The following is a 26272-nucleotide window of genomic DNA, read 5'->3' on the forward strand; positions in this document are numbered from 1 at the left end:
CTGTAAAATGAGGTTAATAACTTCCACCTCGTAGGTCGTGGGGGGAAGTGCAGAGAGGACCGTGAGTCACACGGGCTGCTGACACCAACACATATTTCACATCCAGGACACTTGCTCCTTCCCTCCCCTCCCCACCTCCCCAGGAAGAGGCCCCTGGGAGCCTGGAGCGCGAAGGTCAAGGGCATGTGGAGTTGATGGGGGGAGAAGCTTCCCAACAGAGACACACAGCCGCCAAAGGATGGCCCTGTTTATAAAACAGATTGTTATTTTTTAATTCTTTGCCATGTGTCCTTTCCCCTACTTCCCTCTTTTAAGAATAATTAAAATGCAAGCTGGCACTCCCTGGGAGGAGACAGCTGAAGATTTAATTGCCCCGAGAAAAAATCTCCAGCAAAAGGTCCTGCGGTAATGGCAGCTCCCGGCCTGGCTGCTCAAGCGCCTCTGCGTCCGGCACATAATATCAGCGCTAATACGTTAATCTGCATGTGCACGGGGTGCACTTACTGGCACCCAGGGAGTGGTGGCAGAACCCGGCTGACAGCCCCAGTCAGGCCTCAGCCTCCCCGCCATTAAACTCTCACCCAGCCTCATTCTGGAGACAGGTCCGTGGCCCAGATCCACCCGACCTGCTGCAGCACCAGCTGACCCCTCCCAGAGTGGCCCGCGGGGGCAGGAGCCGGGTGGGTGGGAGCGGCACCTTCCACCACCAGGGCCTGGCTTGTTGTCCTTGAAGTGGGGCCAGGAGGACGCATCTGCTGAGTGGCCAATCGCTGGTGGCTCTCAAAGTTGGGCCACTCACTGCAGAGCTTGGGTTGTGCAATTTTAGGACAGAGAAATCTCTCTGCCATCTTTCATCCTGTTTTCTAAGTATAGCCCCAGCTTCCCTAGAAGAGGCACCAAAGGCTCAGACAGGGGGTCACGGGCTCCTTGCCTGCTGGGGAGCTTGCGTGCCGTTTTTAAAAAGTGAACGCTCTTAACCCGGGATCACGATGAAAGGCAGACGAACTCCGAGGGAGCAGTCAGGTGGCTGGGGTTTGAATCCAGCTCCAAGCTGCCAGCCAGAGCGCTCCTTTCCCCTGAGATCCAAGCAGCATCCAAACTCCAGGTCCTTTCTTCCCTCTCACTTTCCTCCCTCCACCCCATCCCTCCTCCCATCCTCCCATCCAACCTCCCATTTGTCTGTCCATCCATCCATTCATCCATCCTCCTATCCAGCCTCCCATCTGTCCATCCAACCTTCAATCCAGCTTCTCATTTTTTTGTCTGCCCGTCCATCCATCCATCCATCCATCCATCCATCCATCCATCCATCTCATCCCATCCTCCTGTCTACCCATCCTTCCATGTATCTATCAATATACCTCCTCCATTCATCCTCCATCCTCCCTTCCTCCATCCATTCCTCCTCTCCACCCAACAAATACTGTTGGATGCTTCCTGTAGGCTGGGCAGGGAAATCCAGCATCCTCCTTACCCGGAGGCAGCTCCCAGGTCAGTAGAGCAGAGGGATGTTAATCAAGCACTGTGAGGCCAAGTGTAATTACAAATGATGACAAGTGTTCCCAGGGAGAAGTGCTGGCCACAGTTGCTATGGCAGTTTGGAGGGTAGGCAGGAAAGACCCAGTGAGTGTTGTAGGCAGAGGGAACATATGCAAAGGCCCTGTGGCTCACTTTAGAAACAGACTGCTGGCTGGTGTTGCCAGTGCAGGGGGCGTTGGAGAGAGCCATGGAAGGCTGAGCTGCAGAGTGTGGCAGGGGCCAGCTCACACAGGGAAGGCTGGTCTCTGCCTGGCACTGGCTCCTGGCACTGTCTGGCTCATCCTTACTCACACTTCAGGTCTCAGCTCAGGAGTTTCCTCTTTGGGGAGACTTCCTGCCCCATGCAGGCTGAACGAGGCCTACTCACTTTCCCCTAATAAGAACCCGGCCCAAACTTGGAAAGAAGGCAAAGAAAGGTGACGTTCGTTCCCTTTCACTGCCACGCTGGGGCATGTTTCAAAGACCCACTAGAGGATTGGTTGATTCTGTCAGGAATACACTTGAGTTTGTCTTAGCTGTTCAATTAGGGCCCAGATCTTATAAAACCACCCTTGGTGCTAATTTGGAGGTTTTGTCTGGTGGAGGTGTGAGCGACTTCCATCTGGCTGAAAAGATAATTCCAAAGGTATGGTTTTGTCGCCTTGCGGAACATTAACCAGCTTTCTGTCTAAGCTGAACATTTTATTCTCACCTTGGTCTCTCAAAAGCCCTGGCTCTCCACCGGTTCTTGGAAGGAGTGCCGCCCTCCCGCTGGCTCACTGCTAATGTGGTCGCTCTGGGCGCTGGACAGTGCTCGGGTCCGCAGCATCATTTCTGCATTGAGATTGCTGCTGCTCCGGCTTCCTCGTTCCCCCATGAGCTCATCTGTGTGGGGCCCATCTTCTGTCAACATCATAACCACAGAATTTTGCGCAGGGCCAGGTTCCCAGGAGGAGCTTGGGGCATAATTATTAGCTACCCGTGTGATCTCGAGCTTAGCTCTTCCCCTCTCCCAGCCTCAGTTTTCTTATCTGCAAAATGGACACCATAGCACTCATTTGCCAGGGGTGTTGAGGCTCTGTGGGACAATGCAAGTGACCAGCATGCCATCTGTGTGGGCTAGGCTGTACCCTCCCTCACCCTGAGGCCTGGCTCCCTGAGGTCCTGGGGCTGGGGAGCTCATGTCTGGTTGGAAGGACATCAGGTCACAGCAGAGTGACTCTCTGTGGGGCCAGGACAATCAGTCAAAGGAGGTTCCAGCAGGTAATTGTTGGGACAGGAAGACCAGCCTGGCCAGAGGGTCCAGTTGTAGTTGGGGACAGGGTCAAGGAGCAGGAAATGTCCTTTAGAAAGTCAGACAGGGATTTAGAGAAGAGGTCACTGAAATTAGGCTCCAGTGTGAGTCCCCAAAGTTGGTACATGGGAGCCATTTCAGGCTAAGGAGGGAAACAGGGACCTGATAAGTAAGTTTAGCCAGGAGGGGAGAGGAGCCAATGTGGGGTTCCTGTGATAACCTGGCCTTGGTGCATGGGTAAGGGATGTGAATGTGTGTGTGTGTGTGTGTGTGTAGGTGGGTGTGTGGGGGTGGGTGTGTGTGTGGGATATGGGTGTGGTGTTGGGCACTGCAGGTGCCACACTACTGTGGAAGCTGTGGCGCCTATTTTCTCATTTAACCCTCCCTAGACCCCTGAGAGGAGGTGCAGGCTGCCACTCTCCCCATTTCCCAGGTGAGCAAACTGAGGCTCAGAGGTGAAGTCATTTGCCCAAGGTCGCAGGGCCAGGATCTGCCTGCCCGTCACAAGCTGGAGGTGGGGGGATGGGGAGCGAGGCTGCCTGGGAGGGAGAGTAATCGGAGGAGCCTCAGCAGAAGAAGGGATGACAGATAAACGGTCTGTCCTCGCTGTCCTTGATCTTCCTGCCCACTGTGTTTCTTTCCCTGGTTCGTGTGCTATTTTGGTCTCTGGGATGCTGTCTCTCAAATTAACTTGACAATGCTCCTCGGGCTCCTCACCTGGACCAGGACCCTGGCCTGGGTTTAGGGACCAAAGGTAAGATGTCGTCGCTGCTTTGAAGAAATTGTCAGAATGGGGCAGGCATCAAAGGTTGGGGGCGGGGTGGGTCACCAGTCTTGGCGAAAATTTGAAGTCTGGCTTCTGTACGGGGGATGTACGCCGAGTGCAGCTTGGGGGATTTTTTTCCCATGTAAATGCCCCAGGAGCCCCCACCCTGGAGTTACAGAACAGCCTATCCTCGGCCCCTCCCCATCTTCCTTCCAAGGGTAGCCAATCTGACCTCCGTCACCAAACTTTTGCACACTTGGGACACGTGTCCCTCTAAAAAGCATTTTCCATGTCATGAACTTGAGTTCAGAAAACAAACCAAGACCCAGGTCCTGAGCTCTATGTTGGAAGGGGACACTGGAGACCCCAGAAGTGGCAGACAGAGCCCCCCAGAGACTCGGTTTCGCCCTGACCAGCTGGTGACCAGGCTGACCCTCCGAAGCTTCAGTGAGGAGACCATGTGGGCTTCCTGGCTTCCCACAGGGTCTGGTGCACCCTGAACATTTCCTGCAAACCCCTGGGGTCTCCAGCCATCCCTGGTCCCCATCAAGCCCGCTCAGTGCCTGGCGGGGCCACATCCCCAGCGTCACTTCTCAGCTTGGAGCAGGATGTTGAATCTGACTGTTTCAATTTCTTTATTAAATGGGGTAATCATCGTATCTAGCTTAGAGGTTAAGAGGATGGAGGGAATTGGTATTAAATAAGTTAATATTTGTACAGAGTTTAGGAGAGTGTCTGATGTGAGGTATGTGCTCACGTAAAAGTTAAATAAAATAAATAAGCCTCAGTGATTCTTGGCTTTGAGACTGGGCTCCCAGAGACGGGGGTTTTCTTGGGGAGCACTCTTCAGGGTTGGGGGTGGAGGTTTTCCTGGTCCCCCGTGGTCAAGGGCTGGTTCTTATGGAGGGAGGGGGCAGCGTGCTCCTCTGCACGAGGAAGAACCCCAAGGGAGGTCCCCGATAAATGCCAAATGCTTGACTGATTTCCTAGCAGGAAGGAAAAAGGCCACTTGGCGCTCATCAACTTTTGTTTTACCTGCCGACTTGCAGCCCTGGAGATTTGGGCTGTGGAGAAGAGAGGCCCAGGCGCGGCATAAAACACCTCCCCCAAGTCTCCTTGCCGGGTTGCGCCATCCATCACTGCTGCTTCCCAGGAAGGAGGCCCTTCTCCGCCCCTTCTCCTGGGTTGCACCTGGTCCCTGCAAGTGGCTTGCAGATTTCATGGACTGGGCCCCAAGGGCCGGGTGGAGCTGAACTCCGGCAGAGGGCCAGGAACCTGCCAAGTTCTGTCACCTGAGACGCAGGCGACCTCTGAGTCCTGTAGGAGGCTCCGAGGGTCCCTGAGCCCATGGACCAGGCCAAGGGCGTGGGGAAGATGCCCATGGGCTTGTGGATTCCAGTTAAGACCCAACCTGACTGGGTGTGCACTCCCGGAAACTCAATGCTCTTCTCTGCAAAATGGGCACAACCACAGCCCCTGGGCTGATGAGCACTGAAGGCGCGTGTTGGGAGGAGTCAGCCTCTGCCTTCCAACCCTGGCCACGGGACAGCGGGAGGTGACCTGGCTTCTATTTCCTCCTTTGTAAAGCATAGAGAAGGAGTTTCCACCTCCCTCAGGGGGTTGGGAGATGAAACGAGGAGTAACTCAAGCATTTGGCACATAACTCGCCAAGTCCCCATCAGCTCTTACGGTTGATTTTGTGGGCGGTGCTTAACATGTGATGTATTGACTATCTACGTGGTGGGTAGGCATCAGGCCCTGAAGTCAGACTGCTGGAACTGAGGCTCAGCGATGTCACCCATTAGCTTTGTGACCTTGAATAAATGACATCACCTCTCTGTGCCTTGTTTATCGAATGAGGGCCATAACAGCACTGACCTGGTAGAGCTACCAGATCTAAGAGGTCCCCATGCCATGCTAGCATATAGTGAGCACTAAGGAGTAGTAATACCGTATTAATGCATTAGCCTTGCTGCATAACTATCATTACTAGTCTCACTATCTAAGGGAGGGAGGGAATTACTATTTCTTGAGCACCTACTACACACTGGCACTTGCCAGGCGGAGAGTGAAGACCCAGGGAGGTGAGCTGCTTGTCTAAGGTCCACAGATGTGGAGGGGCTGCTGGTCCACTGTGCAGGGGAGGCAGGAAGGTGAGGCTGCACACTTAGTGAGAGTCTGCCATGGGCCACACATGGGTCTTAGCGCCTGTCACCTCTCCTAATTCCCACAGGAACCATAGCAGGGGGCTTAATTATCCCCACTGTGCAGATGAGGGGTGCAAATCTCAAGAAGGAGAGATGCTCAGACTCCCACAGCTACAAAAAGCAGAGTCAGGATTCGAACCCAGAGGTCTGTTGGATTTTTGTCACCTTCCTTTGACTCTCTCTGAGGCAGGCCAACAGTTTTAGGTCTTCCACACCTGGAGAGAGGAGCCAGCACTGCAGATTGTCTCTAAGCCTTGCCTGGGCCACATCGGACCCTCTCCAGGATCTTGGGGACAGGTAGACAATAGCCTCCAAGGAGGCCCTGAGTCACAATCCCAAAGGCAAGGACACACAGCACCCAAAGTCGTCATTGTTACCCAGAAATCTTTATTACAAAAATATTTTGCAAGCCAAAAAGTTTAAGTTGCAACTATATACAAAATGGGGCCTGTTTCCTTCCCAACAGTCTGAAAATAAACTCCTGAAACCACGCTCCTTCCGCAGGTTTATTTCAACCTCTTCCTTTTCCTGGGGTTCCATACACAAGGTACGGGGACTCTCCAGGCTGCCCGGCTGAAACTCAACTACAGTCTTCCTTGGCCTCATTCCCTATTTCCCCCTCCCAAAATTAAAGTAAAACAAAATTTAAATGGCACCAAGAAAACATTCTTTTAAAAATCCTGTGTGTGTCTGTGCGTGCGTGTGTGCACACGTGTGCTGTCTCTGGGCAGAGCAGAGGGACGCGAAGGGTTACAAGCCCACCCTTTGGAATTGAGAAACAACTAGAGCAGGTGACCGAGCCACTGTGGCTCCCAGATGTCACTGAGGAGCTGGCTTGTCAGGCCAAGGCTGCCCTTGTGGTCCGTTGGCTCAGCAAACTTCCAGATGCCAGTGTGTAAAACACCAGTCACCGGCCCCCGAGAGCCGGGTCTGCGCTGAGCCCCTGGGTCTCACCTGTCTGTTGCACCTGCAGAAACGGGCGGGCAGGTGGGCTCAGCATCTGGCTCAGACAGCCAGGTGTGCCATGGGCTTCCCACAGCTCAGGGGATCAGGGACATTCGTTTCTCAAGTCTACAAGCCATATGTGAAAACTGAATAACCAGGGTTGTGACCTACGCTCCTGGGCCCAGCCAGGCCCTGGCACCCAGCTAGAAGGGTGACAGTCGGAGGGTGACTGGGTCACAACCTCTGCCCGACTTCCTGAACCAGAGGGCGGGGGGCTGGGGGGGTCTGCCTTGGCTCAGAGCTGGGCTGCCCGGTAGTGACCAGGATCTATTCCAGTCTGATCCCAATGGCGTTCATGAGCAGAAATGGAAGATTCTTCCTTGTAGGAATGAGTTCTGAGAGCCGGATGGGGAGGGCGCGATGGCTAAGGGGGTGAGGCAAACAGCCTGGCTCAGTGTCCCCCCCTGTGCATGTCCCTAAAGTGCTTGTGAGAAATGGTGGGGGAGGGGTGTCACCGTCCCTCTTCCCACTCTATGGAAGAGCAGACTGAGGCATCGGGTCTGGACAGGTCTGCACTTACCACCGTGGGGCTTTGGAGGGAACAGACCCCGCTGGGTGGCCCAGCTGAGGACGCGGTCCAGTGAGTCCCAGAGAGAAGGCTACGTGTCTCCACAGAGCAGCCGGATGGATCCTTCTTCCAGGTCCTTGGGGCTCTGGGACTTGGAGGAATTCAGTTTCTGCTGTAAGAAAATTCCCTCCAGGATAACACACTGTTAAACCTCAGACTTCACAAGACCCAACCGTGAACTTCAACACATGACAAAGAGCCAAGAGAACGCTGCTGTTGTTTTAAGAAGAAGAAGAAAAAAAAGAAAACAAAACGAAACAAAACGAAACACCACAGATCAAGTTTTCTAACACCTCGGCTTCAAGATTGCACGGTTCACATTTCTCAATAATTTACAGGCGTCCCCAGGGCGAGGCTGCTGGGTTAGTGCTGGCCGGGGGGAAGCAAGCTGGGGGCTGAGAGGAGAGGCGGGCCGCGCCCAGCGCCCCATGGGGCTGGCAGATGCTCCAGAGTGGCACATGGACTCGGAGCGGGCGAGGCCAGAACTGTCGGCAGCAACCTCCCGAGTCTCAGGACTCGGGTCTCAGTTTTATTTTCTTTCCAGCTTTTTCCATGGAGGGGGCAGTTGGATCTACAGGGAAAGAATTTCCCAGAAGCCCCAGTTGGGTGGAGGTGGTAAGAGGAGGTGGGGGGTCTTGTCCTCCTCATCCTGGAAGAGCAGGATCTGGGGCGTCAAGGAGGCAGCCAGGGTCTCTAAGACCACCACCCAGACCCATGAGTGACGGTCAGAGGCACAACAGTTCTTGGTCCCCAGCAGTGGCGCTGGCGGGTTCCCCAGGTGGTTCGGCAACATCAGTCCTCCAGACGGGGTGCAAGGTGTGGGGGCCGTGGCTGCCCTGGAAATGCTGGAGAGCCGAGGGGGCTGGGCAGACGAGAGCCACCCTCACTCCTGGTCCTGGGGCTGACGCCACCCAGCCATCCCGGGTCTGGGCTGGCTGTCCTCCACACGGACCACTCCATGTGGGACAAGAAAGCTCGTGGGGACAGGCCCCTAGAGCCAAGCACAGTCTGTTCACTTCCTTTGGACCTGGACGCTGGCATACTCCGAGAAGGACGGCTCGGGCTTGGGGGCTGGCTGCTTGGGGCCCCGGTTGAGGTGGACCATGTCCAGGTCGGCGTAGGTGAGGGTGTCCTCCGGCCTGGATGGCGGGCTAGTCTCAATGCTGGCGTACTCTGTGTGGTTATTGGGCTCGGCGGCCCGCGGGGCAGGCTTCTTCTCCTTGGGCAGGTTCAGGTCGGCATAGGTGATGTCATTGATGTCATTTGTGTCCTGGATCTAAAAGGCATGGAGAGAAGGTCATTCTGGAGCATCCAGCCTGCTCAACCACCAACTGGACACAGTCCCCCCACAGTCCTCCTTCATTGTCCCCTCCTCCCAGCTGGAACCACCAGTGGTTCTCACTTCTCTTCCCACGTCACCCCTCCTTTTCCTCGTCACAAATCCACCAAGTCCATTTCAGCTCAAGCGTGACTCTATCCTAAGATGCTTCCTTGCCCTCCATGCCCCTGGCTGGGCCCAGGCTCCTTCTCCTGCTTCCTGTCACAGTACCCACTGCCAAGGACGGGGTTGCTTGGGGCCTGAATAGATATGATGTCCCCATATGGGAAGGGACACTCGTATTCATTTATGTGTTTATTCGGCAAATGTTCATTAGACTTTTGTTGATGCGGGCACCAAGGCTGGCACAGGAGAGGCTCAATTCATGTTGAAGACATGAGTGCATGGATGGATGGATGGATGGATGGATGGGTGGATGGGTGGATGGATGGATGGATGGGTGGATGGGTGGATGGATGGATGGATGGGTGGATGGATGGATGGATGGATGGATGGATAGGTGGAGGGATAGGTGAGTGGATAGATGGATGTTTAGATAGATGGATGAATAAATGGATGAATGAATGCATGGATGAATGGATTGATGGATGGATGGATGGATGGATGAATAGGTGGAAGGATGGATTAATGGATGGATAAATGTATGAGTGAATGCACGGATGAATGGATTGATGGATGGATGGATAAATGGTTGGATAAATGCACAGATAGATGGATGGATAAATGAATGGGTGAATAGAGAGATGAATGGATGATGGATGAACAAATGAATTAATGAGTGGATGGATGGATGGATGGATGGAGGGAGGGAAGGGTGAACAATGGATGGCAATGATTTCACCCTCACTCTGGTACAGCCGGAGCTGACAGAACAGCAGTGGTGAGGGAGTGAGATCATCAGTTGTGGGGGTTGTAAAGGTTCTGGAGTCAGAAGGCCTGGGTCTGAATCCTGGTTCTGCCTTTTCAAGCTAAGCGACTTTTGGCAGATCCTTTAACCTCTCCGGGCCTCAGTCTCCCCATCTGTGAAGCAGGGATAATAATCGTGCCTCTCACCAGGGCTGTCGTGGGGATCTAGCGGAAGCATCCAGGCAAGCGTTCAGAACCGAGCCTGGCACCTGCGAGCGCTTACCGCCAACACACGCCAGCCACTCGCAAAGCCACACACCTCCCACGTTCGTCTCACCACCGGTCATCGCGCCTTAAAATGTCTCCCCGTGAACTAGAGCCTGCTCTGCCCGCGCCCAGCAGCTGCTGATCTCAATCCTAGGCTTCTGGACACCACTCACTCCCACAGATCCCCTCCCGGGCCTCACCGGGCCCTTTCCCAGGCGAGGAAACTGAAACCTAAGTGGGCCTGATGATCTGGCAGTCACCCAGCCGGCAGGGTCTGCTGGCTCTCGGGCTGTGGCCCTCCCTCACCAGGGCCCCTGCATCCTGAGCCCTGCAGGTGCTCCCCAGCTGCTGTCAGCGAAACCCACAAGTACAGCCAGAGTCCCTTCCCAGCAAGAGCTGGTGCCCAGCCTCAGGGGCCCAAGGCTCAGGCCTGCCAGCTCAGCCAGAGCAGGGTCGTGACTGCCCTGCTTACAGCCCAGGGCCTGGCACTAAGCTGATGCTCATTAAGTCTTTGACGGTGATTTCTATAGATTTTCATGACTAATTCTTCTCACCATCGTCCTTTCCCCAGAAGGTTCCAGAGAGAAGTCCAGACTGGGGAGAAGGCCATGACTGGACATGGTTCTGTCTCTTCCAGTTCCCACCCAATCTCATGCCCAGGGCTGTGGGGGCCGCAGCAGGTCAGGAGGGCAGGCTGCGGTGTTTGGCCTCCCCCCAGCCGGACTCCGTCAACACATTATGTCTAAATGATGCCAATCGCTCAGGAAATGTCAAGGGCAGCTGGTACTCCTTCACCGGGCTCAGAGCAGGGCCTGCCTCATTACCAGGTGCTGAGGGGCCCCTGCCTCCCAGGTCTGACGAGGTCAGCTGGAAATAGGCCAGTCTCGTTTGCTCAGAAACAGGCCAATCACGTTGCCTATGAAGTCTCCTTAGCGATGTTGAGGGGGACTGCCAGGTCTAGGGAGTGCCCGCGGGAGGAAATTCATGACAAAAGGGTTTTTCCAGCAGCAAAAGCTAGAGAGGCCCTGGCAGCCAGCGCTGTGCTATGACCCCAGGTGGGAACGGGCTGATGGGGATGGTGCTCCTGGTGAGGTGACTGCGTTGAGCAAATGCAGGGCTACAGCCCGACCCCAGGGCACCAGGCCACCCAGCACACATGGTGCCTGGCGCCCCACTGGAGTGGTACCATGAAGCAAGGTTACATCAGAGTCTCCTGGCTGGAGCAGCGAGGAGGAGCCCGCAGAGGACACGGGAAATCAGGAATGCACAGATCCTCTCCCCTCCGCCTCCCTCCAGGGGGGGTGGGGTGGGGGGGGACAGAGTCTTAATTTAGAACCGGATCTGCAACTCAGGCTGATGCAAGGAAATCACACCCTGAGTTTCCCAGGAAGGGCGGCTCACCAAGGACTGTACCTGGGTTATATCCCTGGCGTTCTTCTCGGGCTCATGCAACCTAAAATGGAAAGAGACACACAGATATAAATACCGCACTATCTCAAGTGCTTATGCAAATCGATAAGAATAACATTTCAGTCCCACTTCCTATATGGGTAGAGGACAGGGATGAATGAGTCACAGCAGAAATACAACTGCTTATCAAATGTTTGGACAAGGGAGCCTTCTCTCACTAACAAGGACGTTGCAACAATGCTCTGCCATTTGCTTTTTTTTTTTTTTTTCAATGTCTGTGGGCAGGGATCTTTAAAGATGATAATACCCAGAAGATGCACTGGGCGGGGAAGGCTTGGTGCTTCATAGGCTGTGGGTTGGGGAGGCAAGCTAGGACCATGGAAGGACAGCCCCGGGGGGAGGGGGAAGGCCTGGATGGGGTCTCCATCTCTTGACTTTTGGGGGGAAATTCCATATACAAAGGCACTTCCTGTCCGTTTGTCCCAGGCAGGGTGGGGGGAGGGAGGTTTATCTCTCTGGGCTCTGTCCATCGAGACCTGTTTAGGAAATTAGGGTGAACGTAGAGATTAAGGTTTAAAAGGTTCACGAGAAGGTACTTTTTTAAAGTTACAAATGATTAAAGTGATAACCGAAAAGGCAAATCTCTGTGGAATGATCTCAAAGGTGGAAAATGTGTGGATAATAATGGGGGGCAAATGCCAACCGCCGTGGTCTTTGTGGGGGTATTTTTCTTCGCTTGAGTTTCCCTTATTTCCCAAATGTTCTGTATTAGGAGTATCTATGTATACGGCTAAACAACGAAAAGAGAAAGACCAAGATGCCTTGGTTCATCAAAAAAGCCTTTGGTTCGGCCTTTGGAGGCTGCGGCTCAGCGCACAGGGGTCACGGTCAAGGTGATGTGCACATGGAGCCGCTGGCTCCACAGGAGTCGTGTTAAGTTCTCAGGCTGGTGACTCCGGGACGGTCCCCTGGATGGTGTCAGAAGTGAGCAATGGCGCTTGGCAGCCGGGTTATTAATGGATTTGGCACGAGTGCTTGGCTCAGAAGGTAGTTCTGGGGCATGACATGTCCCCCGTGCCACAGGAACAGCCCTCCAGGATTGGGGACGCGTCTGGTGGGGGAGATCATGCAGATCTCCCCCCACCCCCTGGTTTCCAGCCCCCTGCCGCTCCCCGCTGCCTGTCTGGTCGGAGTCCAGCTCCTCGCCCTGCTCAGCGTCCCAGGCAGCCTGGCTCCCGGCTCCTCCACTCCCCCGCGCTCATTTACTCACGAGCCACCCACCAAGTGTTTCATGCTGGCTACTCGGAGCTTTGTGTTTTCTGCTTCAACAACAGCCTTGAATGACCCCGTCACGCTTTTTCTCTTGGTTAACTTTCAAGCATCCTTCAAAACTTAACTCTGGTGTCACCTCCTTGGGAAGGATTTGCTGACCATGCTGGGATGGTGGGTGGCCCTCGGTGACAATCTCGGACCTCCTTGCATATTTTCACCTCTGCTTTACGTTGCCCTGTCATGCTGTATGGGCACAGGCGCCCGACAACCAACTTGGAATGAACGCTGGTCGGAGTGCCCCAGGACCTCTGCACACACAGCCCTCCTGCCTCTTCATCTGCCTCACTCTTCCCTCAAATCCTATATTCAACAGTCTTTTCAGGGGGGGGAATACCTTCACTGAATCTCTCAAATTCCATTTCAGAACCTCAAGCTCTTCTCTTTCATAGCTGTATTTCAGATTATAACCAATTATCCACTTTTTTTCTGGTCTTTCTATCTCAGTGAATGGCACTACTCATCCTGAGTCAGGCTAAAGTGGGAGTCATCCTTGATTCTTCTCTCTTCTTGTACAAGAAAGAAAAATTGCGGTCTGATTCCTGCAAGGCTGGTCAGCTCCATTAAAAAAAAAAAAGTCATTCTGTCATCTCCCTCTCTCAGCTCTCCTCTCTAAATTCCTAAACAAGCCTCCTTTCCGGCCTCTCTGCCTCCATTCTCCACATTCTCTCTTTCTTTTTCTTTTTTTTTTTTTTTTTTAGTACTGGGGATTGAACCCAGGGACACTCATCCACCTCCCAACCCTTTTTATTTTTTATTTTAAGACAGGGTCTTGCCAAGTTGGCTCAGCTGGCCTCAAACTTGCAGTCTTCCTGCCTCAGTCTCTCTGGGACTGCAGGCCTGAGCCACTGTGCCCAGCATTCTCCACACTTAAAATGCATAAAAGATGTCACATTATTTTTCTGCCCGGAGCGCTCACCCCTCTCGCCACACGATGCGCTCCCTCTCTACGCGGGCTGGAGAGGTGCTGGGTGGTCTGCCCCGCTGACCGCCTCGGTCTCGCCTCTCCCACCCTCACGACTCTGGCCTCCACGCCCTGAGCTTGTGTTGAGCGCTCCTGCCTTGGAGCCCTGGACCGGCTCTCTGTCTGCCCCATCCCTTCCCTTATTCAGCAGCCCCTGCGGACATCATTAAGTCTCCAGCTTGTCGGGTAAGCTGTCCCCAAGAGGCCAGGAGCTCTACACGGGGAGGGACGAGGTCTGTCCTGTTCACCTGGGAGGCGCCGACCTTGTCCTGGGCTGGCCCGTGGCCGCCCTCCCTAGATGTTTGTTGAATGAATGAATGAGCTCTTCTCCCGCGGACCCTCAGTGCCACAGGCCCAGCTTCGTCCCTTTTCTGCTTTCCTTTGCGATGCCCCAGCTCGGGCTCCTGGCACCCAGCGGGGCCCGTCGTCCAGATGAATCAATGAAAGACTCCGGAAAGCCCTAAATATCCCAAGAATAAACGCAGCCAACGTCTGACGAGTGAGCAAATGGCCGACTGAATGGACCCCAGTGCCCAATTAAGGGAGCAGAGACTCACTTCTGGAGTCTGAGCCGGGGAGGATGACAGGCGACGCTCTCTGCCTGCGCACTCCTAGCCCGGGGCCGGGGGGCTTTGGGGCCAGTGGTCTCTCATCAGCCACCAGCTGAAGGCTCTCTGAGCTCGGAGTGGCAGCCTCCCCTGCACCCTGTCCCTGGAGTGGTGCTGACCCCCACCAGCTGCGGCCAGAGCCAGCGGCTCACTCGAGATAAGGGAGGAGTGACGCCTCGGCTCCTCGGGAGGCTCACGCTGGAAAAATAAGAGACAGGCAGAAAGCGGTTGGCTAGCAGAGAGGAGGAGCGCCCGCCATCAGGGCTGGGGTCACAGTGCCCGCACTTATGAGTGGCAGGACCCAGGGAATGTCACATGACTTCTCTGAGCCTCAGGTGCCTTGACCCAAGGACCAGGACGATAACAGCCCTCTAGAATCGGGGTTCTCAGAGTGTGGCTCTGGGAGAACAGCACTGGCTCGGTAGGAACCCTGAACAGACTCGGGGTGTAGTGTGTCTGAACAGGACTCCCCAGAAGTCCGCCACAGCCTGGATCCTGGGAACCCCTGTCCTGTGACAGGACTGGGGAACAATCATAGGGCTTTTGCAAAAATTAAAACCACTGAGTGGGATCAAGGAAGGAAAGGGACGGATGGGTGCACAGGAGGCCATAAATGCTCAGTTAATGGCAGCTGTGACCGCCACTGTCATTGTCATGGACACTCTTACTGTTCTTTGCTTCCAGAACCTCTTGTGCAACTGGGAAGGTGAGTCAGGTGAAAAGTCAGGCCAATAACAAAGCAAAACAGAAGGGAGAGACGCCCGCACGGAGAGCAGGGGTCTGGGGATTTGGCGAGAGAAGAGCTCTGAGCACAGCAGGGGTTAGGGACTGTGCTCATTCAGTCACTCAACAAACCTCTACTGGGCGCCTGCCCCCTTCCAGGGACAGTGCCGAGTTCAGAAGCTATTAGCTGTGAACACGAGGGGCACAGTCCCTGCCCTCGAGAGAGATGGGTTGTAAATGGGCAGAGACACCTGGAACACACAGGGGTGTCAGTGCCAGGGCACAGGAGGCCACAGGAAGCCCCTTAAGTAGGTAGATGGTCAGGTCCTTGCTGAGCTCAGGAAGAAGAGTGGGAGGTGACCAGGTGGAGGCAGGGGTGGCCTCTAGCTCCTCCAGGAGTGGTTTGCAGAGCTCACAGGTGCCTCTGCCCCCAGTGCTGTGGAGACCCTGGGTGGTACGTGTGGGGGTCCACCCAGAGGAGGCCAGTGCACAGAGGCCAGGAGGACAGCGGGAGGCCTGTTTGTGGCAGGAAGGGAGCGGCGCAGCTCAGCCATTCAGTGTGAGGCCTGGCGGGGTGGAGAAGTGAGACCGTCCACACCAGCTGCAGCCGGGCCATAAGGCCTCCAGAGCCTCGGGACTTTATCTTAAGGGACACGGGGGACCACTGATGGTCTCTCAGCAGAGGCTGGGGATGAGTCTGGCTCCTGGACAAGAGCGTGCCAGGTGTGTGGACGGGACAGGCAAAGACAGGGCACCAGGACAGTACTCCCTGGGAGGTCAGGAGGGCGCTGAGTGTTTGCAGGGAGGCTGGACAGGCTCAGCCCAGGAAGTGCCCATGGAGGCCAGAGCAGGAGGCACGGCTTTACCCAAGGGCACCAGGACTTTCCATTCTGCACAGGAGAACGGCACAAGAAGCTGCCCAGTGTCCCTCTGGGCAGGTGAGATGCTCCTACTATGGGCAACCACAGAGCCCAGTAGTTCCTCCATCACCACACTCATCACCTGTGACCCCCCTCTCAGGACACAGCGCTTCATTGCCCCGGACCTGGCAGTTGTCCTTGACTCTACATACAATCCATCTCTGCTCTCCCTTCAAACTATGTCTAGAAACTGGCCATTTCTCAGCCCACCCGCCGCTCAGGTCTGGGCCCCCATCATCTGCTTGGTCCCTTGCAGTAGCCTCCTCACCAGCCTCCCTGCCTCCACCCTCACCTCACAGCCAGATTCCCACCTGCAGTCAGGCTGATGCTCTTAAAGCAAAAGCCAGACCCCATCCTTCCTAGGGCTCATTCTCCCACTGGGAGTAAAACCCTGAATCCTTCTAGGAGCCCACACTCGAGGCCACTGGCCTCCACCCTAGATCCTGAGTTCTTGCTGTGCAATTCTGAAGTCCAGAAAGCTCTAGAAAAAAGAAATGGAAGATCTGCACAACCCATTTGGTGGCAAAACCTGACCTGAAACAATACGAATCTGTTTACAGTTTTGTTTCTCGTGTTCAGAGTAGATGTCTACCTGTTTCCACACGGCGGCATGCCCAGGGGACGCTGTGGAATGTGGCCCCTGCTCTGCTGGCGATGACTCCCAGGGCCTTCCTGGATGCTGACCAGTCTTTTCGGCCCAGCTCTGCAGCACATCCTGCCGCATGAGCCTCTGCTAAGAGGAGGCCTGCGTCCCCCCACCCCATCCCTGCCTCCCCTCCTTCCTTCCGTCCTGGCCACTTCCCTCCCCAGGCTCTGGGCCCTGACGGCTCTTGCCCAGACCCTGATCTTGATCTTAGCTCCCAGCTGCAGGTTTCTGCTCACATAGCCTCTGCAGAGGTGCCCTTCAGCCTAAGACAGCCCCCCACTGTGACCCTCCACCCCCTCGGCCGTACTAGAGTTGTCACCACCTGGTAGAATGTTCTAGATCACTTCATTTGCATGCTTGTTGCCTGCATCCCTTGCCAAGGCTGAGCCCCATGAAGGTCAGGGCTCCTTGCTCACCCACAGCAGAGCTGCACATACCAGGGATGTGACAAGTCCCTGCAAGTGTCAATCAATAAGCTAACGTTCCCTCTGTGAGGAGACCTGAGCCCCTGCCCGGCGTCCACCCTGGCACCCGAGGTACTCAACACATCTTCATCAACGAAGGAGAAGGCAGGTACAGAACTGGTATCTGGGGAGGGAGAGGCCAGCGGTGTGTGCAGGACACTATGACATTCAGGGACTTGGAGTTTCTGTCACTCCACGGAGGAACAGATCAGGGGACAGCAGGTGAGAAATCAGTGCCACTGTGCACCAAACCCCTGTATTTGAGACCAGAATCAAACACAGACCTGGAGCCACCAGCTTACAAGAGAGAGGGGAAAGCCGAAGGGTAATGAGGAGGGCCCGCGATCGCCAAGCCACCCAGCAAGAACTGCAAAGGTGTCCGGCCCAAAGGCGCACTTACCTTGTGGAAGAAGTGGACCCCTTGGCTGAAAGAGAAAAGGAGAAGCCAGTGAGTGTCTTAGAAACACCACCGCCTCTGGCAACATTTTATTTTTTTAAGCAAAGGGATGTGTAAGGTAATTATCTCCATCACATCCTGGGAACCACAGGAAGTCCCCATGGCCACCTCCCCCGTGGGTGGTCCATCATCTTCCTCGAAGCCCACGAGGACTAAGCTAGGTCTTCCTGGCTTCCCACTTCCAGGAGAAGCCACCTGCCTCCCCTCTCGGGGCCTCACTCCTGTGCAAGTGAAAACCTCAGTGGGACCCTCTTAGGGGTCCCACTTAAGTTCTGGAGAGCGGCTGAGGAGCAGGTGTGAAGCCAGGTCTGCCACTCACCTACTCGCCGTGTGACCCTAGGTGGGTCACTTTCCCTCTCTGAATTTCCTGAAACTCACAGGGCGGGGCTGTGCATCCATTTATTTACATATCACCTCTTTCCAAGAAAGACAGCGTCTCATCCATCTGTCTGGTTCAAAGTTTTTAAGCCTGTGATATGGGGCCTCCCACGGACAGGCCTTCAGGCTGAGCAGCCATTTGACTCCAATTTTGCTGCAAAATTGTAATTAAAAAGCAACGTGTGCACTTGAGTGTGCTCTGCGCTGTACTTGGACAGGCAGAGGCTGCCACAGGCAGAGGCCGCCGCAGGCAGGAATCCCTGCCGCCGAGTTCACCGGGCCTGGTGCCTGGGCAGGGGCTGGGTGGTTGGGGCAGCCAGCACCTGGTAGAGGCTCAGCAGCTGAGGCCTGAATGAAGGCAGAGGGTCAAGCTGGGGCATGTGTCGCCTCTGAGACTCTAGTGACCAGACGCCAATCACCCTCCTTCTCCACCTGAGAGACTGGGTGACTTCCCAGGCTCATACAGCTGGCCAGTGGTGGAGCTGACAAAGGGACATTACGCAGAGGGTACCGAGGTGGAGGAGGGGACATCTCCAGGGCCCAAGGAGGGGAGGAGGGACATCTCCTTGGGGCTCGGGGAGGCAGTGTGCAGAGTGGGCACTAATGTGGTCCCTGCCTTTGAATCCTGGCCCCACCTGCAGGCTGGGAGGACCTGAGCAAGTTTTCTAACTCACCCAGGCCTCAGTTTCCTCACCTATAAAATGGGATGCAAAACCTGAGCTGAGGCCTGTGGCGGGGGCTGACTGTGTCACTACACGCCAAGCCCCGGAAGCAGTGTGGAGCACATGGGGGTGGCCCAGTGGGACACAGGTCCCTGCAGCCTGGTCTGGGAGCTGGGCTCTGTATAGAGACCCACCACTCAGCAGCTGAGGGGCTTCCTGGGTGGTCGACCTCTCTTCAGATCCCTCCTCTGCAACAAGGGGCCGCTGATCCTACCCCATAGTGACAAGCTCATGAGCCAGGAGCCCTGCCTAATGCCAGACGCAGTCCTGGAAAGGACAGCTGGGGCTTCACTGAAGGCCACCACAATGTTCTGTCACCTTTGGGTGAACAAGCGGAGGGCTCCCCAGGAACTGTAGGGAGACCTTTATGGGACAGGTGCCGTGGACCCCCTTTACTCTCTGGAGAGACAGGGCCTACCCCCATCCTCCTGAATTGGAGCGTGGGGCTTGGTCTGTGTCTCAGGCAGACTCCTGTCAGCCCAGGAGGGACAGAAGCTTGGAGCAGAGGGGATCCTGACTACCCAGGACACGCCCGTGCTGGCTGAGCCAAGTGCCCCGCCACAGGAGGGCAGCTCGGGACAGCGCCTGTCACTTTGCTGCCTGTGGCTCATGGTGGGTCACAGCCAGCCACTTTAAACAGAAAAGAACAGAGTATGACCAAAAAGAAAATACCAGAGTTTCAATTTTATCTAAAGGGGTGTGTTGGGCTGAGATGTGAAATGTTATTTCTGTCGCTTGCAGTAAAAAAGGTTTCGGAAATACCAGCTTAAAACTGCCTCCTCTGAGTGTGGCTGAGGAAGTGTGCGCTAAGGTCCCAGAACATGCCAGACTCGTCACTTCCCAGGAGCCGACTTGGGCCCCAGATCTATCTTACAAGGCAGGTGCTGCTAAAGCCATTTTGTTTTGGGGGGGTGGGGGCGGGTACCGGGGATTGAACCCAGGGGCACTAGGCCACTGAGCCACACCCCAGCCCTATTTTGTATTTTATTTAGAGACAGGGTCTCACTGAGTTGCTTAGGGCCTCTCTTTTGTGGAGACTGGCTTTGAACTTGCCATCCTCCTGTCCCAGACTCTGAGCCACTGGGATTATGGGTGTGACCACCGCACCAGGCTCGCTAAAGCCATTTTATAGATGAGGCTACAAAACGGAGGCTCGTGGAGGCAGAGCTGATTGTTTATAGAGTACAAAACAGGCATCAAGAACCCTGGTTGGCCTGACTTCAAAGTCGAGGCCTGTCCCAGCCCCAGCCTCATGCACAGTGCCATGGAGGGTGGGGATTCTAGGGAGGACACCCACGTTTCTTGGGTCACCCTGAGGAGCACTGTGTGTCCACACCGCCCTAACATCCTACATGTAGCCCCCCACCCCCCACCTCGGACGTACTGGCTGTGCTGACCCCACTCCCTTCCCCACGGCCTGCGCTGGGCATGTGACCTGGATGCACGGGAGGAGAGAGGGAGTCTGGCAGCAGCTCCTGGGAAAGCCTCTTCCCCCCTGAGACTGGCAAGGGGAGGTCCCAGGGCCCCTCTTGCTACCCCTGGCAGCAATCTGTTTCCTGCCTCAGGAGTGGACCTGGGAGGAACGAAATTCAGGGCAATGACCATCATTTTGCCACCATGAGGGGCAGGCCACGAGGGACCCTCCCAGACTCCACCAGCCTGGAGCAGCTGCCCCAGCCGCCCTGGTGTGGCCACCTCTGGACCCCGTCACCCATGCCCAAGGCACCACGTGTCCTGGGGAGGACAAGCCCAGGGGCGGATTCTGAGGGGAGAGAAGGGGAGCCACCCACCTTTCTTCTGTTTGATGCGGAGGAGGTAGAGGGCCGCCATCAGCAGGACCACCAGCAAGGCACACACCACGCCCACCACGATGAAGATGTTCCAATTGGCAGAGTTGTCTGAGGACCACACAGAAGACAGGCTTCACTTATGCAGATGGGAAACAGAAAAACCCAAACCCACGGCCCCTCTGCACAGTGAGGCAGAACAGCTGGCTGGGCCGGGCGAGCCTCGCAGTCACGTGGGCACAGAGGTCGGCGCACAGTCGCCCCTGGGGGTCACCAGGAGCAAACACCAGGCTGAGGGCCTGGGGTAGGGGACCGCGGAGCCCAGCTGCAGGGTGTGGGCAGCATCTCCCTCCTAGGGAACAGAACACGTTCCTTCTCATCTGGAGCCGAACCACAGAGGAGCCACCCATCCATCTGAGACCGTGAGTCAGCCGCTAGCGGCAGAAGGCGCTGAGGGAGAGGGACACTGCGGAGCGGCTGTGTGCCCGCTGGCTGTGGGACTCCGTGAGAGCCCAGGGGCTGACCACCCAGGGGCTGACCACCCATCTGTGCCCCGGCCCTGGGCCCTACAGCCTACGAGCTGTGAATCAGGGCACCTGGGTTAGAAGCAGAGGCTTGAGAGGCCCCAGGGCACAGGTAGGAGATCCAAGGCTCCAAGTCATAGAAACGTGGGCTCAAATCAATGTCCCTAACCAGTTACATGACCTTGGGCAGGTCAGGTGAACCTCTTCCCCCTGCTGCCTTCTTCTTGAGGATGATAAGAAATTCCACTGCAACTATTCAACACCAACTCTTCCAACCTCTCTCCAACAATTGAGTTCCTATTATGTGCCCTGAAGCTACAATGCTGAATAAAACAGTCACAGTCCCTACCCCCAGAGAATCAGAGCTGAGGGGCACGAAGCTCATCTCCTTCAACATGGCCCTTAGAAAGCAGAGGCTCAGAGTCAGGCACTGACTTGCTCAAGGTCCCACAGCAAGCCTGTGACAAATCCACACACCCTGTATTGCACATCCTATGAAAACCAGGCTTCGGTACAATCAAAGGGACACCATGACACAGCACTGAGGCTCTCTTGGGGCTTCCCTGAAGGAAACACAAAGAAGTGGCCTCCGTTCTCATCTGTCCAAAGGTTCTGCTACGTACAAACTGTCAGCCAAGGTGATGACAGGTCATCACTCCACGGTGGCATTAGAGGACAAGATGCGGCTATTTTCAAGTAAGAAGAATTCGCAACACATCGGAGGGGGGCGGATAACCCGTGCCTGGGTCTCCCAATCTGGTGGAATGGATGCGTCACCTTCATGCTAAATGAGCATGCCCTTGGCCCAGAAAGGGTCCTTGAGAGACCGTCGCACAGAAACAGCACACATGGGACACAGTAGGTACAACAGTGGTCACAGCAGCCAAGATGAAAGAATCCCCAGAGCCTCCCACCCCACTGCCAGCAGCAGGAGTGCTGGGGACACTAGGCTGAGGTCAGAAAGAGAGGAGGGAGGGGGCCATGAGGATGTGACAAGTGTCAGGTGAAGAAGGCAAGTGGCGGCTGTCAGGACAGGCCCATCCCCCGTCCTGCCTTCCTCCTTAGTGTCCCTGTTTGAAGGCCCCATGGGATGTGTGCCCATCCCAACAGAGGAGACCCTCAGAGTGTGGGTGTGGGGAGCTGACTAAGACGCTGCTGTTCCCAGGCTCTGGGTGCCCTGGGGGAAGGGGGGTCACTGCTCTCACGTCACAACACACAGAGTCAGGATGAAGTTTAAAGCATTCAATCAGCTGGGATGTGGGCCTCACCCGGGGTGTTTTCTGGGCTTTGCTTCCCGGGGTCGGCAGAGACCTTCAGGGTGTAGTTCCTGGTGGTGGCTGGCTGCCCATCGTGCTCCACCCGGCAGGTGAACGTCACGTCCTCCCTGTGCACAGAGGAGTTAACCAGCAGCCAGCTGGTCAGGTTGAAGGTCCCGTCCTTGTTCTCTGAGCGGGTCGAGCCTGTTTCTGTCCTGGACACGTTGACATTCTCCACCCAGGTCAGCTGTAGGCTCCGGGGGTAGAAGTGCTTCACCTGGCAGGTGACATTCACCTGGTTCCCTGCCATGGTGGGCTGTGGGGTGACCTCCAGGGTGGGCGGAACTGAAACAGCACAGGCAGAAGCTGTGACCTTATGGCACAGACAGCTGAGCTCCTCCCAGCAGGGCAAGGGCCTCCCTTGGGACAGGGCCAGGCATGTAGAGGGGCTCAGACACTGGGGGTTTGCATGGGAGTGAATCACTAACCACAGGGCCTGCCACCCACAGGTGCCAAGTGATCAGCAGCTCCCCTGAGGGTAAAGTGAGTGAGGTTGACAAACACAACTCCTGGCCTGCAGGAAGTTAGCACAATAGATGGAACCTCCCTGCACATCAAGGCTCGGCTCTGGGAGGAGCTCAGCAGTGATAGTTGCTTCTGGTCAATGAAATGAAGCCACCAACTCATGCTGGCCACAGGGCATGAGTCCACATGTGATGGCAGGTGACAGCACTGCTGGGAATTACAGCCCAGGCCACTGAGGCCCTGGACCAAGGCCCCTGGGGAGCAGCAGGCTGGGTGGTCAGTGTGGGCTGAGGTGGGGATCAGGGTCCTGTACCTCGGATGGTGTCAGACAAGTTGGCAGTCCCACGAAGAGGGCTCCCCTGTAGGGTGACGTGGGCCACCTCACAGATGACTTGAGAGTGCACATCCCCAGGGGCCAGGGTCACCTGGGCTGTGCTGGACACATTGTAGGACACACTTTCTCCCGTGGGGTGCACGCTGGTCTGGGTGTGCGAGAGCTCATTCCCATTTTTGAACCACTTGAGGGTGATGTTCCGGGGGGAGAAGCCGTGGGACTTGCAGGTGAAGCTCACCATCTGCCCAGGTATGGCCCTGGTCACAGGACCCAATACCATGGGGGCAGAAGGTCTGGCTGCGGAGGAGCATTGACAGACAAGTCAGGTGATTGGGAGGCCACCTGTGACCATGAGCCAGCGACACTGTGAAGAACCTTCCTAGACATTATTATTGTCATTATTATTTATTTTTTTTTTTTTGCCGGTGCTGGGGATTGACCCCAGGACCTCATGCTGGGAAGCACACGCCAAGGCTGAGCTAGGTCCCCAGCCTGTACAGGACATTATCTGTTAATCCTCTTAATAAAGCCAGGAGCTGGTGTCCTTAGCCTCTTATCTCCTGTCTTGGTGGCAAACACACTGACCCGGCCAGACAGTGAGGAAGGGAAGACCAGGTGGAATTCCAGGTCTGAGGTCAAAGTCCTCTGCAGAAGGGGATTTCCACCAAGCTGGGCCCAGGAAGGAAATGACTGACCTGTTTCACTCTTTGTATTAATCATTCCCTACTGGCCTCCCTTGGGGACCTAGGGAAAGCATTTATAGAAGTAAACACAGTGACAAACAGCACCACAGCACCACCGTAAACCCTGGAACCCTGCGGCCACCCTGACGTGTGTGTGGTGTGCACATTCCAGAGTCACATCTAAGACATGGGGTGTCAGCACCTCTTCTGGGCCATAGTGACGATTACAGGAGACCCTGGGAGTATTTTGCTTTGAGTCACACACCGGAGATGGGCCTCAGATGAGAACCCAGGCAGATCTATCTTTCTCCAAGAATTTCTTTCTATCCAGGGAGCTCCCTGTAGGTGTTTATGAATGAACTCCATGTTTTCCATTCTTTCCAAAAATATACCAGTGGTCTAACCTGTGTTAACTCCTGAATTTGAAAGGGAGAGGCTAAAGAGATGCTTCCCTCCACACCCCCTCCTTTTTTTTTTTTTTTGGTACCAGGGATTGAGCCCAGGGGTACTTTAGCGCTGAGCCATATCCTAGCCCTATTTTTTTTTTTTTAATTTAGAGACAGAGTCTTGCCAAGTTGCTTGGGGCCTTGCTAAATCACTGAGGCTGGCTTTGAACTTATGATCCTCCTGCCTCAGTCTCCTCCCCAGCTCTTGGAAAAAAAAAATGCTTTTCTGAATCTGGGGCCTTTCTTAGGTCACTTTGAGGTTGGAAACAGATCGCCATGTGCTCAGGAGGCTAAAGAGGGTTAAGTTGTTAATCACTGATTAATTACAAGAGTCACAAACTCAGGCCCTCTGAGCAGGCAGAAGGCTCGAAAGGGAGAGGATCAGAAGGAGGTGTGTGCCCTGTGGACGGGTCCTCAGATGGGTCCTGTGGAGTCTCCAAATTGCTAATCACCACCCAGCACAGTCACCAGGCAGCAAATATCACAAATATTTGTACATGAAAACATCTATCCTACCCTGTAACGTTCACCTGACATTCTGAGGGCACCATAAGGAGGGTGACACTTAAGTCATCAAGACACCAGCAGCCTGGAAGTCACTAAAGAGATGAGAGGTGGCAGAACCAGCTCCCCGTATCCGAGGGCTCCCAGTCCCTGAACTCAACCAACTGCAGACAGAGCATTATTCAAAAAATGGCGCCTGTACTGCACATGCTTTTTCTTGTCATGATTTCCTAAACAAAACAGTATAAAACTATTTGCATAGTATTTGCTTTTATAAGTAAACTAGAGATGTTTTAAGGTATATAGGAGGCTGTGCATAGGTTATAGGCAAATACCACATCATTATATAGGAAGGTCTTCAGCACCCTTGGATTTGTGTATCCTCAGGGATCCCAGAACCGATCCCCTATGGCTACAGGGACAACTGCAGCTACCAGTCATCAAATTTTGAGGGCTCTGAAGCTGGCTCTCCATCTGTGCTCACCAACCTTGTGAGGGGATCTGAGTGTGAGCCCCTTTGTGAGACAAGGTTCAGAGACAGGCGTGGCTGGCCAAAGACACACAGCAGGCAAAGGGCAGGGCGCATGGCATCTGGTTTAGGTTGATTCATTAAGAATCTCTGGGCTTTTTGTTGGTTGGTTGGTTAGTTGGGGTGCTGGAGATGGAATCCAGGCCTAGACGTGCTCAGTGGGTGGTCTACCATGGAGGCATCGGACCCCAGCCCATGTCTCTGTTCTTATCTGCTGAAGCCTCAGTGTGCCCTCTGTAATAAGGGGACACCACCCTGTAAGATGAGGTAGAGGCAAGACTCAGTGGCTGGCATGCTGTAGGTGCCTAATAAATGACACCTATGGCTTCTGACGTCACTCCCTCTGACCACACACTCATTCCTTAGCAGCCAGGAGACGCATCAAAAACAGTGGGGACCCAGGAGAAGCCTCTGTCCTGCTCCTGCAGCTGCCGGGAGAACCTGATTGAGAGGAAGCCCCCCGTTTTCCCAACAGGAAACAAGGTTGAGGAAGTGGCTTTCAAATCAGGGACAGGATCCCAGGCGATTCCTCCAGATGAGCTCTTTACAGAAAGACAGGACTCTGTGGAGGGAGGGGACGGACCTCAGTGACATCCTGGGCCACGGAGGCTGGGAGGGTTGTGGCTGAGGAGCAAGGCCTCACTGGCAGACTGTGGAAGACGGAGCGGGGAGGGCCTGCGCTGAGACGGGCCCTGAGCAGGCTGTGTCTGGTGGCCCCTCCAGGGGCCCAGGGGTCTGCTTCCTGGGAGGTGGCCCTGCTCCTCCACGGACCCCAGAGAGCTGAGCCCAGCACATGCTGTTCTGAAGCAGCCACACCCAAAAACGTACCTCATGCTCTACCTCCATGGGGGACCAGGATTGCCAGAGGATGACACTCCAGCTTTCCCCTGTGGCCTCAGGACACATGGCTCTGAGGTCATAAGCCGTGGCTGTATATTAGAATCTTCTGGAGTAACTAAAGACTTCAGACGCCCAGACCCCCTCCAGACCTATCAAAGCAAAACTTCTAGATGGAGCCTGGGATTTTTTTTGAGTTTCCCAAGCAATTTCAACGAGCAGCCAGGTGGGAGCCACTCAACCCCAAGCTGCCCCAACCCTCTTGTCCCTTGGGACCTGGAGGGGAATGTGGCCCCTTCAAGGTCACACGACCAGACTCAACGGCTCACATTGAGGGGATACTTCCTACAAGCCATGTGCCGATCCAAGGGCATTAGGTGACTTCTGTCCTTCAGGGCCAGCCCTGTTCTGTGAGG

The 26272-nt window shown here is 55.1% G+C and overlaps 1 protein-coding gene across 1 annotated transcript in view; it reads right to left on the reverse strand.

Annotated features, from left to right (window-relative positions):
- Window positions 1–6152: 6152 nt before the first annotated feature.
- Window positions 6153–26272, reverse strand: part of Sirpa (signal regulatory protein alpha) — a 41695-nt gene continuing 21575 nt past the window's right edge. The window contains 6 exon segments of the mRNA XM_046433161.2: window positions 6153–8634; window positions 11224–11263; window positions 17275–17299; window positions 20222–20329; window positions 22011–22343; window positions 22837–23154. Of these exon segments, the coding sequence (XP_046289117.1) occupies window positions 8371–8634; window positions 11224–11263; window positions 17275–17299; window positions 20222–20329; window positions 22011–22343; window positions 22837–23154 (1088 nt within the window). The 3' untranslated portion in view covers window positions 6153–8370.

This window comes from Marmota monax, unplaced genomic scaffold (assembly GCF_021218885.2).
Source record: "Marmota monax isolate L192 unplaced genomic scaffold, Marmota_monax_Labrador192_F-V1.1 WCK01_AAM20220418_F8-fsc00014, whole genome shotgun sequence".
In the NCBI taxonomy this organism is placed as follows: domain Eukaryota; kingdom Metazoa; phylum Chordata; class Mammalia; order Rodentia; family Sciuridae; genus Marmota; species Marmota monax.